The 21,176-nt window shown below is 43.1% G+C and overlaps 1 protein-coding gene across 1 annotated transcript in view; it reads right to left on the bottom strand.

The window, feature by feature from the left end:
• ADCY8 (adenylate cyclase 8) overlaps window positions 1–21,176 on the bottom strand; it is a 176,711-nt gene that overhangs the window by 30,156 nt on the left and 125,379 nt on the right. The window contains exons 9-11 of the mRNA XM_077808832.1: window positions 15,503–15,603; window positions 6,667–6,868; window positions 2,382–2,471 (exon numbers count right to left, since the gene is read on the bottom strand). Coding sequence (XP_077664958.1) covers window positions 2,382–2,471; window positions 6,667–6,868; window positions 15,503–15,603 — 393 coding nt within the window. The remainder of the gene's footprint in view (window positions 1–2,381; window positions 2,472–6,666; window positions 6,869–15,502; window positions 15,604–21,176) is intronic.

The raw sequence follows: 21,176 nt of genomic DNA, 5'->3' as shown, positions 1-21,176 counted from the left end.
AGGATCAGGGAGCCCCTGCCTTGCAACATGCCCCCTCCCTGCTGTCCAAGTGGAGAATCAAACCTGAAGGGGTGCTTTGGTATTGCAAATCCAGCAAAATTTCACTGCCCTCTTACAATGTGATGCCCAGAACCTCATTCACTTCTCATTTTCTAATACTTTCAACATCTCATTTTTCTTCATGACTACGTTTTTGTCAAACACCATCCTTGCACTTGAAGTTGTACATAGAGGAAAACATGGACCTGGCCTCAAATGGCTTACATTTGAAATGGCAACGTTAACACCTATAATCCGAACATCTTAGTGCCAATAAACATCCATAATATCTCATTAGTAATATTTTGCAATGGTGCAGAATTGGTTATTTTTATGGAATTTCTCTTATGCCACCTCTTTGCCCTCTCTTCTCCAGTAAGGTGCTGCCACCTGGAAATTCGTTGCATAACGGTGGCAACATTATGACACTGCCATGTGCCTCTTTTAGAGCAACATACTTGTTTTATCTACAACCAACCAGTTCAGTTCTGCTGATGTGTTTGCTCCCAATGGAAGGAAGAGTCCATCTGCTTCAAAGGCACAGACTGGAATGAAAGCTGTGGCAGCAGAGTCACTGCAGTTCTTCTTTGGTGTGTAAGATTTATTAGCACACTCCATTGACTTCCTCTGACTTACATTTGGTTTTGTATTTTATTGAACCAAGGAATAATCTTTGGGTGCATTATTTAAAAGTCTATAATGCAAGCAACAATGAAACATTGACAAAAGTCAACTCAAACAGGAGTTTGAGCCAACAACAAGTGTCTCATTCTCCCTGTCTAAGGCCCCGGCTTAGCCAATCACTCAGGCATCTTCTTTATTCTCATTGCCTTGAATGGGACATAAGGATGTGCATAAGCGCTTGGCTCAACAGGGATATGAGTAAGCAAACAGGCCTCTAAGGTGTGCTGATTGCAAAACCAACTCTTCTTTGGCCTTCACCATAGTATAGGACTTCAAAATGTTATTTTGTCATAGCCACCCTAGTCTCCTAACACTGCATATGTCTGCCAAAGTTCACCTGCCTATGGAAGCAGCAAAGAGTCCTGTGGCACCTTATAGACTAACAGACATATTGGAGCATGAGCTGTCATGGGTGAATACCCACTTCATCGGATGCATGTAGTGGAAATTTCCAGAGGCAGGTATAAATATGCAAGCAAGAATCAGGCTAGGAATAATGAGGTTAGTTCAATTAGGGAGGATGAGGTCCTCATCTAGCAGCTGAGGTGTGAACACCAAGGGAAGAGAAACTGCTTTTGTAGTTGGCGAGCCAGTCACAGTCTTTGTTTAATCCTGAGCTGATGGTGTCAAATTTGCTAATGAACTGAAGTTCAGCAGTTTCTCTTTGAAGTCTGGTCCTGAAGTTTTTTTGCTGCAGGATGGCTACCTTTAAATCTGCTAGTGTGTGTCCAGGGAGGTTGAGGTGTTCTCCTACAGGTTTTTGTATATTGCCATTCCTAATGTCTGATTTGTGTCCATTTATCCTTTTACGTAGGGACTGTCCAGTTTGGCTGATGTACATAACAGAGGGGCATTGCTGGCACATGATGGCGTATATTACATTGGTGGACGTGCAGGTGAATGAACCGGTGATGGTGTGGCTGAACTGGTTAGGTCCTGTGATGGTGTCGCTGGTGTAGATATGTGGGCAGAGTTGGCAACGAGGTTTGTTGCATGGATTGGTTCCTGAGTTAGAGTTACTATGGTGCGGTGTGTAGTTGCTGGTGAGAATATGCTTCAGGTTGGTGGGTTGTCTGTGGGCGAGGACTGGCCTGCCTTCCAAGGCCTTGTGAAAGTGAGGGATCGTTGTCCAGGATGGGTTCTAGATCACTGATGATGTGAATCATCTATGAATGGCTCGCCAACTACAAAAGCAGTTTCTCCTCCCTTTGTGTTCACACCTCAACTGCTAGAAGAGGACCTCATCCTCCCTGATTAAACTAACCTCATTATCCCTAGCCTGATTCTTGCTTGCATATTTGTACCTGCCTCCGGAAATTTCCACTACATGCATCTGATGAAGTGGGTATTCACCCACACAACCTTATGCTCCAATACGTCTGTTAGTCTATAAGGTGCCACCGGACTCTTTGCCGCTTTTACAGATCCAGACTAACACGGCTACCCTTCTGATACCTGCCTATGGAAGTGATCTGTGAGAACAGTGCAAAGGGAGGGGCACTCAGGAACCACTGTATCAATGATAGAGAGCAAAAACTGGTTGTAATGTCCTACAAGATCGTCAAGTTGGTTCTCTCTGTAACCTTCCATTGTGTTTTCTACCAGCATGTTGATAAACAGTAAGATCTCAACGAGTTTAAATATAAACTCAGAAATACCTCAGGATAGGAGCAGATATCCGTAAAAGATTCAGAGGAATTGAAAGTCTGATTCTTAAAGGGTATTGGTTTATCAAAATCACACCATAGCTGTGGATTAAAAAAAACAAGAAGTTAGGGATGTATTTAAACTGAAGTTATCCACTATACTGGTCCCTGATGACCAAACCCCCAGTAAAGTTAGGTGGACATAGACCAGGGAACTCTTTGGTTTCCAGGTTGTCACATCACAAAACACACCACCACTACAACTGGCTCCCTTGCTAGCAGTCTTAGCAGAAAATCCAAAGGCTGAATGCTTAGGAAGATGTCTAGGAAGTCTGTGTGCAACTGTCTATTGGCATATAAAGACCAAACTCATTTCACAAGATTAGATTAATTAGATTAAGAGTAGATTAATTTAAAATACCCACTTTACATGGATAGATATATATTTTTGTACACATAAAAGTTATGCACCCCTTTGACAACATACACATTGCACTAAAAATGACAGTATGGTCCCAGCAGATATGGGCCAAATTCCCATAGCTTCACTGGAAGTTTGGCTTGTGCATTCAAAAAACAGAATTTGATCCTAAGATTCCGGGAGTGACTATTGTGATGATAGGAAATTAGAGGGTTGTACTGGAAATAGATTTATCTGATACAAACTCAACAGATGCTTTAAATAGAGTATTTAATTAAAATATATAAACCAGCTAAAATCTAAACCAAATGGCAGTTTGAGATGCAATATATCATAATATAAAAACAGAAAAATTCTGTAATGATTTCATATCTTCAAAATGAAGTTAGGAGTCACTTGTCACACATGTTAATCCAGTCTGGATGTTTATTAGCAGGCTAATACTTCCAGGCCAAATCTCCTCTCACTCTTGGAAACAGAGTAAATAGTTTGTTTAATGAGGTCCGATTTCCTATAATTAAATTCTAATGAAGTCTCAACTTGCAACTCTCCTATTTGTTCTTCTAATAATGGTGGTCTCAGCAATGCAGTACCATCCTCTAGGATATTTGTGCACTCCTCAGTGACTATTAGTAGTTTACGTCTTATATAAGTTCATATGGCATTCATCAGAGAATATCTCTGTTTGCACTATAGAGTTCATGAGAACCACTTTGGCTATCTAGTTAAAAGATCAGCAGGCTTAGAGGTTGTATGTGAATATTCCACCAGGGATGAGTGAACCAATTTGGAGAAACATAAAACCCATTTGACCTTCTGATGAAAGCTTGTTAGAAAGAATTTAATTATTTTTTTTTAATTCGATGATTCTTGCCCTTTTTATCTGGTGCTGTGAACTTAGCAGATGCATGTGGCTGCAAAGATGGAATGATCTACGAAGCTGTCATAAATATAAAGGGAAGGGTAAACCCCTTTAAAATCCCTCCTGGCCAGAGGAAAAATCCTCTCACCTGTAAAGGGTTAAGAAGCTAAAGGTAACCTCGCTGGCACCTGACCAAAATGACCAATGAGGAGACAAGATACTTTCAAAAGCTGGGAGGAGGGAAAGAAACAAAGGGTCTGTGTCTGTTGGTATGCTGCTTTGCCGGGGATAGAACAGGAATGGAGTCTTAGAACTTTTAGTAAGTAATCTAGCTAGGTATGCGTTAGATTATGATTTCTTTAAATGGCTAAGAAAAGAATTGTGCTGAATAGAATGACTATTTCTGTCTGTGTGTCTTTTTTGTAACTTAAGGCTTTGCCTAGAGGGATTCTCTATGTTTTGAATCTAATTACCCTGTAAGGTACCTACCATCCTGATTTTACAGGGGTGATTCCTTTACTCCTATTTACTTCTATTTCTATTAAAAGTCTTCTTATAAGAAAACTGAATGCTTTTTCATTGTTCTCAGATCCAAGGGTTTGGGTCTGTGGTCACCTATGCAAATTGGTGAGGATTTTTACCAAACCTTTCCCAGGAAGTGGGGTGCAAGGGTTGGGAGGATTTTGGGGGGAAAGACGTGTCCAAACTACGTTTCCCAGTAAACCCAGTTAGAGTTTGGTGGTGGCAGTGGTTATTCCAAGGACAAAGGATAAAATTAATTTGTACCTTGTGGAAGTTTTAACCCTAAACTGGTAAAAGTAAGCTTAGGAGGTTTTCATGCAGGTCCCCACATCTGTACCCTAGAGTTCAGAGTGGGGGAGGAACCTTGACTGAGGCGCAATTCAATAGTATGTATGAGGATCAACCAGACAGAACTCACGGGCATGCTGGAGTACCCCTGTGGAATTTTGTATATGTTTTCTCAGGCCAAATATGAAGTAACAGCAATACAATAGTTAGAAATGTTTACCACAACTATACTAACTATTGGTACAATGTTCCAGAATAGCGCCATGCTAGTCTGTATCCACAAAAAGAACAGGAGGACTTGTGGCACCTGAGAGACTAACCAATTTATTTGAGCATAAGTTTTCGTGAGCTACCGCTCACTTCATCAGATGCATTCACAACTATAATCTATTTGCCCATTTTAGAAGCACCATTCTTGTGGTAATAATCTAAATACCACGCATGAAATCTTGCCCCTACTGAAGACAATAGGGACTTCATCTACAATGGTAAGAATCAGTGGTCACATTCTTCTTTCTGCTCCTGTCCTCCCTACCACTGGCTACGTGATATCACAAAGAAATTGGAAGGAAGCCATAGCACACTGATAACCATCTGTCAACCACAGTGGAATGACAACAGCAGAACACAGTACTATCAAACCACAATGGTGACATGGTAAGGGTTTGTCTCTATGAAAAGTTAGTGTGTAGCAAGCTGGGGTGTGAATTTACCTCACTGCAGCCTGCCACGCATTCACTGTCCAAGTGGAATCAGATGCTGCACACTAAAAGTTTCATAGTGTGCTTTGATCTACCCTGCTATGAAACAGTAGATTAAAGTGCACTAGGGAACTTTTAGTGCATGGCAGCAGGGCCCGCATGGACAGTTCGCATGCTGCAGGCTAGTGCAAGGTACATTTACATCCCAGGTTGTTATGCACTAACTTCATGTACACCAGCCCTAAATTAAACTCTTGGTTATTCATAGTCAGAGGTTTGACTTCAGCACACAAGACTTTGTCATTTAACCTCGTTGTGGCGACATTTCCCCATCTATCAAAATGGGGGAAAATAATAACATGTGCCTATCATATGGTGGCTTAGTTAATTATGTTTTTGGAAAGGGCTTTCAGGTCTTCATCTGGTAAGAGTTATAAAGATACAAATAGTAAAATCAAGCAGGTAAAGCACTTCAAGATCCTTGGTCAAAAGGTAATTTAGAAGGGGAAAGAATGAAGAACATATTAGAATTCACACAGTGAGATTTCAGCTCACCCTAGGGTGCCCAGATAGCAAGTGTGAAAAAATGGGACGGGGGTTGGGGGTAATAGGCGCCTATATAAGAAAAAGTCCCCCAAAATGGGACTGTCCCTTTAAAAATGGAACATCTGGTCACCCTAGCTCACCCTGAGCACAGACTTCGATACTGGTTGGACTGGCAGAACCTGCTTATCTGACCCATTTATCTGAAGGTTGCTGGTGCCTCTGAAGACCTTCAGATAGTCTGTGCATTCTTGAATTTTTCAGTTACACAGGGCCCTTTTCTATAGAGCTCCTCACCACAATCGAAGCACTAACACTTCGTATCTAAGCACAAATGCTTCACAAACATTGCTTTGCTTACTTTACAGATGAGTACACTGACAGAGAGATAAGCTAAGTGACTCGTCAAAGGTCACACATTGAATGGATAGCCAAGTTAGGAACTGAAACGAGGACTCCTGACTTCTTGTCTCTGACTCTAACCACTGGATTACCCCACATTTGATCCATTCTTCCACTGGTGTTTTCTTATGTTATCAGTCAATAGCATTGCTTAGAAATCTAATTCACAACAGAGTTGCAACAGATGAGAATCCTGTACCTTTTATTTGTGATCATTATTTCGAATACTAGTTCTTAAGAAACCACATCATCACAGCAGTAGACCATAAACGGTTTGCAAAGCACTGGACATGTTGAGCAGAAAGCAGCAGATGGGATTTGAAAATAGATAATCCTCATAAGGGAGAAATAATTATGCACTGGAGAAAACCATATTTTAAACAACCGATTGAATTTTCTGAAGTGCTTTAGCTTTGCCTTTTATATTTAAACCATGGGTGGCTCATTACCACATTAGTTAGCAAGAAGAGTAACAGGAAGAATGATAGGATTTTATAATTCATAAAAAAGTTCTCTGGTATACATGTACCACCCTCCCTTAGTCCGTCTGATACTTACAATATTTATGATGGCTCCCAGAAAGTTAATCAAAATGGATGCAAAAATGATCACATTCCTGGCCAAATAGGTCTCATTAATCCAGCAGCAAGTTTTCCGTAGCACTAGGGGTAAACATTTATAATCCTCTGCAGTGGTGATCAGCACAAGAGTGGAGTGCAGCATAATCAGAATGGAAAACTGAATGACCATTGGCATCATCCTGCAGGGCAAAAAAGAAAACCCAACAAAATATTAAAACAATACCACTTAGTATTAAAAAAAAATCCTAGTAAACTGCTAGTTAGTATTAGGAAATAAATACTAGTTAGATCATAGCACATTTCCCCTTCCTTTTCCATCAGTTTTTTCTCTTAAAATCAGTTGTTCTAATGACTGGCACAATTAGCCCCAAGACACATCATATATGCTGTGGACATCCCAGTGAATACAAAGAATTGTTTATATTCCATATGGCTGACCATAACTTCACTTATTTTATTATCCTCTAGCTTGCTAAGCAACTGCTGTCAAGGCAACATTCCACCGAAATTACTACCAATATCTCTCTGTGCACTGCGTGTTCGAGTGGTAGACATATCCTTCTTTTCAAGCCTCAGTGCTTCTCTTTCAAGATGCCATCCAAGAAGTCTATTACCCTTCCTACTCAGGTGGAGTCCATCCCAGTTCTCTGTCCATGAATGCCTCCCAGTGGTCAAACATCCCAAAAACCTCCTTATAGCACCACTGCTTGAGCCATCTGTTGATCATCATAATCTTGGCTCACCTTCACTCTCCTCCTCTAGGGACAAATAGAATCCCTCTGAAGATCACCTGTGTCTCCATTTCTTTAAGTGTCTTCCCCAGTCTGGCGTAGTCTTCCTTGATGTGTTCCAGTGAGAATTGAACAGTTTCATTTGCTCTCACACGAAGGACAGTCAGTTGATTCCCTCCCACTCCCATTAGAATCCTCTTCAGCCATAGGTCCATATCCTGTGTCTTAGCTCCTGGCAGATAGCACCCCATCTGTTCACCAGATCAGCTTTGGTAACAGACCTGTCTGTTCTTAGTAAGGAGTCCCCAGTCATGTAGAAACTGCCTCTTCCTGTTGTTGATGTGATTCTCCGGCCTTCCCCCTTCTGTTCTTTTCTGGCTGCAAGTCTTCTTGTCTTTTGTTCTCACTTTCAATCTTCTGTGCATCATCCGCTAGCCTCCTGGGGCTCCAAACTCTGCATTATCTGCATGATCTCTTTCCTTCTTCTTGTAGGACTAGCTGCTCTTCTCTTCTTTCTTGCCTTCCCACCTTCCTTTACTGCCTGCTGCGCCCCTTCATTTTCCAACTCAGCCAACCTGTTCCTCCGGTTCCTCTGTTTCTCTTTTACTAGCTAGTCTTTTCATCTGCCTTGTTCTCATAGTCACATGCTTACATGGGCCACTTTCTTCATCCAGAAGTTGTCAGGGTCTTAATCTGCAGCAGAGTCAGTCTCCTAGCAATCCAATGAGCACAGCTGGCCCTGATGGAAGCTGTCTCCATTGACTGTCCTGACTGGTTGCAGGAGTCAGCAGGCTGATATTTAAGCTCAATGGCAGCAGTAGTCCAGTGGCTGCTCAATGCATTCCTCGCCTGCAACTGTGCTTGGTCCTGTACTTGCCTCCACTATCTCTAGTCTTGATTCCGCTCCTGCTCCAGCCTGTCCCAGCTCCTGCCGGAGCTCTGACTCAGACCCTCAATTCCACCTTCTTACTGCAAGTCCAGTTAACCCTTTGGCTTTGGATTTGGTTTCTGACGCCCAGCTAAAACTTCTGCTACACCTTCCAACTCTGATTCCAGTTAACCCTTCAGATTAGGCTTTTGTCTCTGACTCCCAGCTATGACACTTGGCTGCATCCTCCCCATCTGGATTCCAACTGGTAGGCTCTTGCTCCAACCACTGGGCAAAGTGGCCCATGACTCAGTTGCTGACAGACGTCTACCCTCACAATACTCTTGTCCATCTTGCATCTGCAAGTCTTGAGTTTCCTCCTCAGCCTCCTTTCTCCTTCCCTCCATCATTCACCCAAATCCCCTTCTAAATTCAACCAGAATTTCTAGCTGCACCTCCAAACCTCGGGTCTTCTCTTCCATGAGATCTATCAGGCAGCACATCATAGAAATGAAACACCTTTCAGGTATCTGCTCCAGAATATTCATCCCGCAGCTTCCACATCCGGTCATCTTCATTGTCTCTTCCATTCATTGGGTCTTTGTATCTCTCATAACCTTCTCTACTTAACTCCTGTCAAAAAGAAGGAAAAAAGCCACCCACACCACACCCACGCTCCCCCAAACTTCCCTGTTTTCAGCTCAGTTTGCTGGCTCCTGTGCTGCTGGCTGGCCAGTTAGCTGCCTTTATAGGCCTGATGCCTAAGGAAGCCCCGCCCCTTAATCAAGGTTCAGCTGTAATCTAAGGCTCGGCTTCCTACCAGACTTTGCAAACTGAAAAACAAATGGAAAACAAGCCAGCAAGCAAACAAACACACACACTCTCAAGAACTCGCTGCTCCTGAGAAACAGGGACTGGCTTGCTGAGACCTCCAAGCTAAAGCTGTGCAGCTGGCCTAAACCACAAGCACAGCCCCAGGAAGCAGGCGGAGAGAACTCCTGTCCAAAGGAGGGAGTTATTATTCACCTAAACCACAACTCCAGCTCCAGAAAGAGAACGGGGGTGGGGGACTCCTGCTTTCAGGAGGGAAACCATAAGGACGATCTGGAGTTTCGCCCAGTGGAATAGCTGAGAGGACCAGGAAGAAGCCATACAGGAAATCCTCTGGAGAAGAGGACCATAGGTTGTGAACCAGAGGAATGGCCAGTAGGAGGAGCATGGTAGGAAGCAGGGCAGGGAATCTGTAAAGGGTTGGGAAACATTGGCACCAACCACCTTATACAGAGTTCCTGGCTTGGAACCCAGAGGGTGGATGGACCTGGGTCCCCCTACTAACCCAACAGGAAGGTTCATGAAGGCCTTGAGCAAACAGGTACATTCAAAGAGGCCAGGGACTACACTCCCCCATCTAGGGCAACTGGTCTCCTGAGATATTGTACTCTTTAGCACCCTGCAAGGGGAAAGGACTACCAATGACCCAGCCAGAGGGCTGAGGTCATGATGAAGGACCAATAAGGGGGTGAGATAGCCAGGGGTCCAGCAGAGGAGGGAAACTGAGGCAGGCTTGCTCTGTCATCCAGTTTTGCCACAAGAGGGTGCCAAAGAGATTGCCAATGGTTCTGTACACACCAGATATGAGAATGGAACAAAGAGTTTCCTTCTTTGTCATGAGTGCATACAGCATATCTGAGAGTGTTAGTAAAGCTACTGAGTAAAGTCTTTCTCATTATCATTTCAATAATGCTTCCCTTCACTTGTTTCCAATAATTCACCAGAGGTCCAGCTCAGCAATACATTTCAGTAGTTATTTAACCTTAAGCATGCGTGCGATCCTATTCCCTATTCAACATACCACTTAAGCATGTGCCTAAATCCCGCTGAAGTCAAAAACATGAAGTGCTTTGCTGAACATGATGGGATTACTCACATGCTTAAAATTCAGTGTGGGCTGAAATGCTGTGCTAGAAATACAACGCCTAGATCAGTTTCCTCACCTAAATGTTTTCCTCTCTCTTGCTCTAACAGACCTATTTCGTATTGCAGGGTTGTACATGATTATTTAGCAAAGAGTATTATTATTTGTATGCTTTGTAAAGAACGAGGTTTTGTTTTCAAAACAAAATATATGGACTTTACCAACAAGAAAAAGTGGTAGGTAAATGTTTGTCGTCATTAACTTGGAGAGTGATCTTTCAACTCCTGAGAGCAGAAACTTGCCCTGTAGCACAGAACTGAGGAAGAGAAATCAGAGGGAAAGCAAAAGAGCTGCAGTGAAGATGGATATGTCACATATGGCACTGGGTGGGGTTGTGAGTATTAGCGGAAAGGAATCCATACAACTAGAGAGCACATTGTATTTTGTTACTGTGACAGAAGTGATAAAGGAGCAAAAAACTCCAATGAAAAGTAGGTTCCATAAGCAAGCTCCATCAATCCTATTGCATATGAGCAACCACAAGAAAGTCAAGCACTCTAGACATGGTAGATTAATGTACTGGAAGAAGAAGGACTTTAAAAAACACGAACAGATTTTGCAATACCATTGGCAGCAATGCAGTACATCAGAAGCGCCAACAAGCTAAATGTCAGAGCTGGGAAATGCCCCGTTACATTCACAGGTGCCCTGAGCCTCAGTGTGTAGAATCATAGAATCATAGAATATCAGGGTTGGAAGGGACCTCAGGAGGTCATCTAGTCCAATCCCCTGCTCAAAGCAGGGATGATCCCCAATTAAATCATCCCAGCCAGGGCTTTGTCAAACCTGACTTTAAAAACTTCTAAGGAAGGAGATTCCACCACCTCCCTAGGTAACGCATTCCAGTGCTTCACCACCCTCCTAGTGAAAAAGTTTTTCCTAATATCCAACCTAAATCTCCCCCACTGCAACTTGAGACCATTACTCCTTGTTCTGTCATCTGCTACCACTGAGAACAGTCAAGAGCCATTCTCTTTGGAACCCACTTTCAGGTAGTTGAAAGCAGCTATCAAATCCCCCCTCATTCTTCTCTTCTGAAGACTAAACATCCCCAGTTCCCTCAGCTTCTCCTCATAAGTCATGTGTTCCAGTCCCCTAATCATTTTTGTTGCCCTTCGCTGGACTCTTTCCAATTTTTCCACAACCTTCTTGTAGTGTGGGGCCCAAAACTGGACACACTACTCCAGATGAGGCCTCACCAGTGTCGAATAGAGGGGAACAATCATGTTGGCAATGCCCCTACTTATACATCCCAAAATGCCATTGGCATTCTTGGCAACAAGGGCACACTCTTGACTCCTATCCAGCTTCTCGTCCACTGTAACCCCTAGGTCCTTTTCTGCAGAACTGCTGCCTAGCCATTTAGTCCATAGTCTGTAGCAGTGCATGGGATTCTTCCATCCTAAGTGCAGGACTCTGCACTTGTCCTTGTTGAACCTCATCAGATTTCTTTTGGCCCAATCCTCCAATTTGCCTAGGTCCCTCTGTATCCTATCCCTACCCTCCAGCGTATCTACCTCTCCTCCCAGTTTAGTGTCATCTGCAAACTTGCTGAGGGTGTAATCCACACCATCCTCCAGATCATTTATGAAGATATTGAACAAAACCGGCCCCAGGACTGACCCTTGGGGCACTCCACTTGATACCGGCTGCCAACTAGACATGGAGCCATTGATCACTACCCGTTGAGCCCGACAATCTAGCCAGCTTTCTCTCCACCTTATAGTCCATTCATCCAGCCCATACTTCTTTAACTTGCTGGCAAGAATATTGTGGGAGACAGTGTCAAAAGCTTTGCTAAAGTCAAGGAACAACACGTCCATGGCTTTCCCTTCATCCACAGAACCAGTTATCTCATCTTAGAAGGCAATTAGATTAGTCAGACATGACTTGCCGTTGGTGAATCCATGCTGACTCTTCCTGATCACTTTCCTCTCCTCTAAGTGCTTCAGAATTGATTCCTTGAGGACCTGCTCCATGATTTTTCCAGGGACTGAGGTGAGGCTGACTGGCCTGTAGTTCCCAGGATCCTCCTTCTTCCCTTTTTTAAAGATAGGCACTACATTAGCCTTTTTCCAGTCGTCTGGGACTTCCCCCGATCGCCATGAGTTTTCAAAGATAATGGTCAATGGCTCTGTAATCACATCCGCCAACTCCTTTAGCACTCTCGGATGCAACGCATCCGGCCCCATGGACTTGTGCACACCCAGCTTTTCTAAATAGTCCCAAACTACTTCTTTCTCCACAGAGGGCTGGTCACCTCCTCCCTATGCTGTGCTGCCCAGTGCAGCAGTCTGGGAGATGACCTTGTCCGTGAAGACAGAGGCAAAAAAAGCATTGAGTACATTAGCTTTTTCCACATCCTCTGTCACTAGGTTGTCTCCCTCAGTAAGGGGCCCACACTTTCCTTGACTTTCTTCTTGTTGCTAACATACCTGAAGAAACCCTTCTTGTTACTCTTAACATCTTTTGCTAGCTGCAACTCCACCAGTGATTTGGCCTTCCTGATTTCACTCCTGCATGCCCAAGCAATATTTTTATACTCATCCCCTGGTCATTTGTCCAATCTTCCACTTCTTGTAAGCTTCTTTTTTGTATTTAAGATCAGTAAGGATTTCACTGTTAAGCCAAGCTGGTCGCCTGCTGTATTTACTATTCTTTCTACACATCAGGATGGTTTGTCCCTGTAACCTCAATAAGGATTCTTTAAAATACAGCCAGCTCTCCTGGACTCCTTTCCCCCTCATGTTATTCTCCCAGGGGACCTTGCCCATCAGTTCCCTGAGGGAGTCAAAGTCTGCTTTTCTGAAGTCCAGAGTCCGTATTCTGCTGCTTTCCTTTCTTCCTTGTGTCAGGATCCTGAACTGGACTATCTCATAGGTCACTGCCTCCCAGGTTCCCCTCCACTTTTGCTTCCCGTACTAATTCTTCCTGGTTTGTGAGCGGCAGGTCAAGAAGAGCTCTGCCCCTAGTTGGTTCCTCCAGCACTTGCACCAGGAAATTGTCCCCTACACTTTCCAAAAACTTCCTGGATAGTCTGTGCACTGCTGTAGTGCTCTCCCAGCAGATATCAGGGTGATTGAAGTCTCCCATGAGAACCGGGGCGTGCGATCTAGTAACTTCTGCGAGTTAGAAAGTTTTCTTCTGCGGAAGAAAGCCTCGTCCACCTCATCGTCCTGGTCCGGTGGTCTATAGTAGACTCCCACCATGACTAGAATAGCTCATGTACCCAGTATTCACCTTGCTTTATGATACTCAGAGTAGATTATTTCTAAAGAACGGAAGATAAGAAACTGGAGATTATAAATTGGTAAAAATGGGCTGGGGGACAGGGACATTTTGCAAACCAGTGGTGGCTGGGTTTGTGATTTCTATAAAATCAAAAATAAGGGGTGTTTTTGATCCGTTAGAATTCTAAATGTTGTGGGAGTTTACGCAAATTACTATACACACATTTATAATGTGCCCATCACCATAATATAAAGGCATGCCTAAGATCATATGTTTTTAAAATTTTTCATTGATAAATGAAAAAAAGCACTTGTCCTAGGCTACAGGCACTTTTAATACTTATTCAAAGCACAAATCAGTTAGTTTAAGTCCTTAACGCTTGTCAGGTTGCTATAGTTTCAAAGTTATCCCACAGGTGGTCAAGTTCCTTTGTGTGACAAGCAGCTGTCTGAGAATTGAGTGCTTTGTGCATCCCGTTCTGTAGTAGCAGCATCATTCACCTCATAGGAGACTCAGCCGTGTGACTTTGGGGAAGTTAAGAGCCTAGGGTTTTTGTATTGTAGAGCAGTAGATGCTCAACATGGCTGTGGCATGTAGATAGACAAATGGGTGCACAATGCTTAGAAAAATGCTGCATTCAATGGCAGGAGAAGCTGGACAAAAATGAAAGTCTGACACGTTTGGTTATGTTACATGAAGTTCCATCGTGCAATACAGATGGCCTAGTTATTCAAATTACTGATCACCCTCAACTCCTGTTGACTTCAGCGGGAGTTAAGAGAACTCAGCGCTATGTGAAGCCCAGATAAATCAGAGTGGGAAAAGAGCTACTAGGTCATTTACTCTACCATTCTTGACAGTACAAGACTGTTCCTGACAGGATAATTATACATCACATCACACCATTGATAAAGTATAATTACACAACTTACTTAAGACATACTTATGTGCTGTGATGGAACACAGAAACAAAAGCACTTTTTAACCAGTCACCAACCCACCAATAATTATTTACTAATAAGAAATTGTACCCATTCAGAATGAGCATTTTTTAGATTATCTGTAGAAACATGAGGCCATATGATGCTGATTTTTTAAAGTCAAACTCCCCATTCATTTCAATGGTACGTGCCACTTAAAACTGATAGAATGATTCAAGACATAGCAGGCCTTGTGGATTTCAATTCTCTCCCTAACAAGATGAGAAGACAGGAGTGGTGTTAGGTCCTGAAGACAGCATGATACAAAAGTATGTTACAAGAAAAAAAACCCATGCATTAATATTTCCAATCTTTTCTTAGGAACTTTAGAATCAAGTTGCTTGATTTATGTTACATAAATGAAGGAAATTCTAGAAATATTATTGTCCTGGGTAGGGCCAGTGTTTTCCGTGAAACTGTTGCTATTACCATGTTTTTTTCTGAAATGACACTTCATTTCTAGAATTACACTTAATTTCCAGAATCACTGGTCAGAGGGTGGGCAGGGCACGCAGGGTCATGCCCTCCGACTGCTGATTTCTTCCCGGAGAAACCTGACTCATCCTGAGGGCACAGGGCAGACGCTGGCTATTGAGACTTGCTGATACCTTCTCCTCTTCTCATAGAGGCCTGGGCTCAGCAAAACTGCTGCGGAGTTTCCCCTGGGTGGGCAGGGGACTTGGCAGCCGGGCGCCGGGCTCCCTTGTCATGCTGCAGAGCGGATGGCACTCGTACCTGCTCTTGAGAGCATTCACAGCGCTTCTACCCCGCTCACCTCCCCTGCACACCTGGGTCTACCCCTCAGCACTTAGGATTTTTGTGCAGTAAAGAATTATATATTGCTCATGTTTGTTGATATTTGTATTAATGTATTTTTGTAGTAATATACTACATTTCCAAAATTTCTGAAATATACAGCTTTGAAAATCTGAAATTATTCTGTTTTCATTGCCGGAAAACACTGGCCCTAATCCTGTGCTTTCCCCGTAATGCCTTTTAGAATTGCAATGAGGTCTCTTTGTATTTACCTTGTAGAAGGAAGTAAACTTTGGATTGCCGTGATAAATACAAGGACAATGAATGCACACACCAAGTTTGATTTGAACACTTCATCCCTCATTTGAGAATACTGGAAAAAAAATAAAGAAGAATGAATTAACCTTCGGCTCATGCATCAGTTTTGTAAAGAGTGACATTTTTTGACGTTTCTGGGAAATTTAAAAGAGGATCTGGTACATTAATCAGCATATTGTGGTGTTGTTTTTAAAAAAGAACGAAAATCATCATGTCATGAATGAGCCAATAAACCACTCTCACAATGGGAGCAAACCCCAACCCTTTTGCTTTATAATACAAAGTGCTTTTACATGGTTGCCTTTTTGTCTGAATTCCATGCATTAAAAAGCAAAAGATGGGGTGAGGATACAGGTACCACGGGGATGAATATGATGCAAAATACCTAGGTACATAGTACTGACAGGGAAGTCCAAGCAGTAAATTCAGATCTAGATCTCTAATATCCCATAGTTCAGCAGTGTTTGGATACAAGGTTTTAATTGGGGACTCTATTAAAAAGAAATGGAAGAAATGCACCGAAGTCAACAGGGGCTGCATCACATACATAAAGTTACACGTGTGCGTAAGTGTTTTCAGGATAAAGGTCATTACATTTTCCTTTTAAAATACTCAACTTTCAGCTGAAGTGAGTCCCTCCCCTCCGCTCCTGAGCTCTACTGCCCTTGCTTATTCTGACTTCTCCAAAACATGGCAAGAGACCACTCTGTGATGGGAAGGGATCACGGAGTGTAATGTCAAGGTCAGTCTATAGCTTTATATCTAGGGCCCTACCAAATTCACGTCCATTTTGGTCAATTTCACGGTCATGGGATTTTAAAAATAGTTGATTTCAGCTATTTAAATCTGAAATTTCACAGTGTTGTAATTGTAGGGGTCCTGACACAAAAAGGAGCTAGGGGGGGTTGCGGTACTGCTACCCTCACTTCTGCACTGCTGCTGATGGTGACGCTGTCTTCAGAGCTGGGCGGCTGGGGAGCGGCGGCTGCTGGCCGGGAGCCCAGCTCTGAAGGCAGAGCCGCCGCCAGCAGCAGCGCAGAAGGACGGACGGCCTGGTGTGGTATTGCCACCCTTCCTTCTGCGCTGCTGCCTGCAGAGCTGGGCCCTCAGTCAGCAGCCGCCACTCTCCGGCCGCCCAGCTCTGAAGGCAGCGCAGAAGTAAAGGTGGCAACACCGTGACCCCCTAAAATAACCTTGCGACCCCCCTGCAACTCCCTTTTGGGTCAAGGCCCCCAGTTTGGGAAACGCTGGTCTCCCCCAAGAAATCCGTATAGTGTAGGGTAAAAGCACACAAAAGACCAGATTTCACAGTCCATGATGCGTTTTTCATGATCGTGAATTTGGTAGGGCTCTATTCATATCTAAATGATCTTTAAATCTGTAATTTCCTCTTCACACAGCTCCCCCCCTTCCACAAACCCATACATATCCTACTCTCAGGAGAATAAATTGTGCATGAGATTTGTGAATGGCGCTGGGTGATAATATGGATAACCGTTAATGCTCCCTTTGTAATGTATGAGTCACTTGGGGTAGCATTATGCCTTTTCCCAGAAGCCTAACAGAATATGGCCTGAACTCTGTATTACATTTATCCTGTTCTCCTTTCAAGTCGTGACAGTCAATATTCCAACTAACACACAGGTAATATAGAAACTTATGAACATGAGCATTCAAGTGGGGATATTATTCTGCCAACAGCCCAACTTTTATACTGAAGGCTCCTTGAGTTGCAAAGATGCCACCAAATGCTTTCCTCTGTTTTGGCTTTTTTTTTTTTTTTAAATTCAAACTACATATTGCCAAGCATTTTGCTTCCAGTCCTGCAAACCACAGATTTTGGAAATCCTAGCAGACATCGCAGATTACCACGTCACCCTTGCCATGCAAGTCCCTTCAGAAACGAGTTTTGGGCTCAGTCAATAAAAGTGAATCAGTTAAACCAGGAGGCAGATGGACTAGGTCCTTAAGTGGTGGAAATCAGCATATCACCGCTGACTTCAGTGGAGCAATGTCGATTTACAGCCGATGAGGAGCTGGCCCGTGTACCTAAATTTCAAAAAACCTGGCATAGCTCTATTTATGCCTTATCTGTGCTACAAAAATTCCTTTAAGGAATAAAAGTAAAAAGATGCCTATCTGTAAAACTTTCTTTCTCCTCTTTTATTGCAATGGAATCATGCCTCTCTGCTTCATCTAATCTCTCTAGGTGATGGTGAAGCCGAGTTATATATTCAGCACTGTAAATGAAATCAAAGGTAATATAAAATGTATATAGATCTCCCTTTCAGATTTTGTGAGAAACAAACAAACTCCCCCGCCCCGATGCCGACAGGTCCAGAGAAGCAGAACTAAAATGTGGGCATGAGCAGGGCAAGTGGCAAGAGAGAGGGAGCTGCATCACTAAGGTCCCTGGGTAACAGCATGTTGCAAAGCTCAACCCTCTGTCTTCTCAGCTACTTTTGAAGGAGGTGAGTGATGGGCTTTAAAACTGTGTCCAATCCTTGCATCCTTGGGCTTCATTTCCTGTTTGAGCATCTGCTGAAATCTAAAGCTCTATCTCATCTAGCTTTTGGAAGGGAGAAGGTGCTTCTTAGCTTCTCCCTCTTCCAAAGTGTCCTGTTTGCTATAAGGAAGAAGGATGTCCATTTACCTCTCTGCCTGCTTCTGTCTTTTGGATCCCCTTCTCTCATGAATAACTCCTTTGTCTACTCATTGCCGCGGCAGTGTGAAATTGACATGATTCTTGATGGTTTCACTACTGTGCACAAGGTTACTAGTTTCACTCTGCTGCTGTGTGCAGAGACAGTAGATCTGTTTACCTGCGTTTGCAAGAAGACACCACTTCATCCATTCATGTTTTCTTTTTTCTTTTTCTTTTTTTAAAGAAGGCTTAAACTTTGCAGAAATTGATTGCTAGTGCCTCACCACACTCATTAGGGGATGCTTCCTACTCGCTTTTCGAGATGGATGTCAATTTTTGAAGCCATGGGTGTGAGTTTAATTAGAGTTGTCTCCACATACTACCTGAGTCACTGAGCTATCAGCAACAATGACATAATGATAGTACAAAAGAGAACTGGCATATTAAATTCAGCTGCTCTTCGTAAACACAAAACTTGTCTCCTCTCAAATATAAAGCCCCATTTTCTTTCTAGTAACTTGTGAAATACCCAGTTCCACACTCCTGATTCAGGTAAAACTATCACTGAAGAAAGAAAGGGTTTTGCCTGCCTAAACTGTACAGGACTGGGCCTATGCACTGCACAAAATAACCAAGGAAAGTTAATTTTAAGTTTTTACAATTTATTATGAAATGAAAATGATTGGTTAGGGAAATTATAGAGAATTAATTTACTGCAGTACAAATACAGCATTTCCTGCTGTATTTAAATTGATTTTGAAAGGATAAAGGCGTATGTGGCATAATTGTGCCTTGAGAAGGACTTGTTGTTAATATTTCTGTGTGCTTTGAAATCATTAGGGGCTGGACTGAGCCTCGAGGCTCATCCCTGCTCCAGGAGGAATGCCAGGAAGTCACTCTGACTCAGAGAGGCACAATGCTTCCCTGGGCTCCCATCCGGCACTGTGCGTAGCATAGCAGGCCCCCAACAGCTTTGCTCATTCCCCACCCCTCTCTGACCACTTGCTCGCAGCATCCAATCCCTTTCCTTCCGCATGCGTAGAGCGGTGGTCTGGGCAGGGACTGTGCAGTCACAGATGGCAGTGGGCACTCTGCTGTTCACGGCTGCAGAGAACCAGGGCATGAACTGGCCTTAATTAATATTAGTGATGAGGAGGTTTATCATCATTAGCCTGTAGAGGCCACAATGCAGTATCAGGCGCCACTGTGCTGGGCACTGTACAAGCATGTAATGGAAGGACAGTCCCTGCCCTTAAGAGCTCACAGCCTTCGGAGATGTTTTTGTAATTAGAACAGCCCAGATTACACATTTTCCATGGGAACACTAAGATTGAAATGTCACCCTGGGGACAACTTCCCCATAGCAACTTCCTCCTACATTCCTTTCCCAATGCAATGTAGTTCTCTGTAGGAATAACCCTTGTGAGGAGAGGAATAACTCTGAGGCTAGGAATTCCTTTAGGGATAGCTACATTTTTAGGAATGAGACTTTCCTGAGCACAACCTTCGCCCTGCTGAAAATTACTCTGCCACACTCCCCTGATATATCTGCATGGGATTCATGGTATTGGGAAATTTCTAACGGACAAACAAGAAGTACAGAGAACCCCCTCCATGATAAACGCCTATTTAGAGGGGAATCATCCTAAGTGATAGCTGAGAACCTTTGTGAGCCATTAGAAGGCTGTCAGCATCTTCCACAGTCTGATGCTAAAACTTCAAGGATTCTTTAGCTGTGTCTCTTTTGATTTTGCCCATTTGCCACTATCCTGTTTGTGAAAATAGCTTCAAGTGAAACTGGGAGTGAATCATAATGAAAGTCCAGTGAGATATCAAGCGCTAATACGTGACATATGAATTAGCAATGACTGGTCCATTTGGTGATATAATTTTAAAAACACACTATTTGGGATCTTGCATGAATCCCTCCTAACACAATGAATCCTGGTGGAGTTCACTGTGCATTTTATCTTTCCTTTCATGGTGGTATCCTATTTTCTGATATAACTATGCTTGCCGTGTCTGTGGAATCTACATTCATGCAACAGTAGAGGAGAACAACAGAGGAATGGGGAATCTGCCACTGGAAGTAATCATAAAGACCTAAACTGTTATAAATAGATAGGAATTGTGCTACGTCACAACAAATTGTGCCATTTACACAAAGCAGGTGGATTCCTGAAATTGATACTTTGCTTTTATATCCTTTTTAACAAATCAAAGCTCCAAATTAACCCTGCTGTAATTCCACTGACTGCAGTGATTTTATAATGGATGAAATCCCAGCTCCTGAGCAGAGATGCAATATAAGTTCAATGCTCCCTTTAAGTCCCATTCAAACTACCGAAAATAAGCCTTCAATGGGACATAAATGGTGCACAGTCCTATTGCCTATACAGTCGGAGTGCATTTTTATATTTACTTGCTTGTCAATTGATCTGAGATATAAGCCATTGACTCTCTGTCCAGAATGACCATGGCTAGCAAGTATGATGCTTTATTATTGCCAGTGGGGTTAATGCTAGCGAATCTATTGTACACATTTAATATATGCATTCTCTAGGGAGAAATGCATGGACAACAAAAGAGAAGGGTTTATTCGGGAGAAGTCGGTGCTGTGTAAAAGCACCAGGCTGAATGTACGGACACAAGGTTTCAAAAAAAAGAAATTGAAAACATTTTGGAAATATTTTTATTTCTGAGCCGCTGCTGTCTTGTGGCAGCCACCGCACTAAACTGAAGGCGACAGGGAGCAAACTAAATCAATCAGGCATGGGGGAACTGCAGAGTGAGAGGGGAAGGCCAATAAACATGTGCCAGTTCATTTACTCAGAAGCACTGCGGAGAGCAACTAGAGGAGCTGATGTAGAAGGTCGGGGCAGACAGCAGAGAAGTGTTAAGAACTGGGGAAAAAGTCTGATTCTGGAGTGAAAGGCAAGGACCGGGGACAATGAGAGCTTAGCGAGAAAATGTTTTGAAATAGT

Source organism: Eretmochelys imbricata, chromosome 2, assembly GCF_965152235.1.
Source record: "Eretmochelys imbricata isolate rEreImb1 chromosome 2, rEreImb1.hap1, whole genome shotgun sequence".
NCBI lineage: Eukaryota > Metazoa > Chordata > Testudines > Cheloniidae > Eretmochelys > Eretmochelys imbricata.
This window is presented reverse-complemented; position numbering and strand designations above follow the sequence as displayed.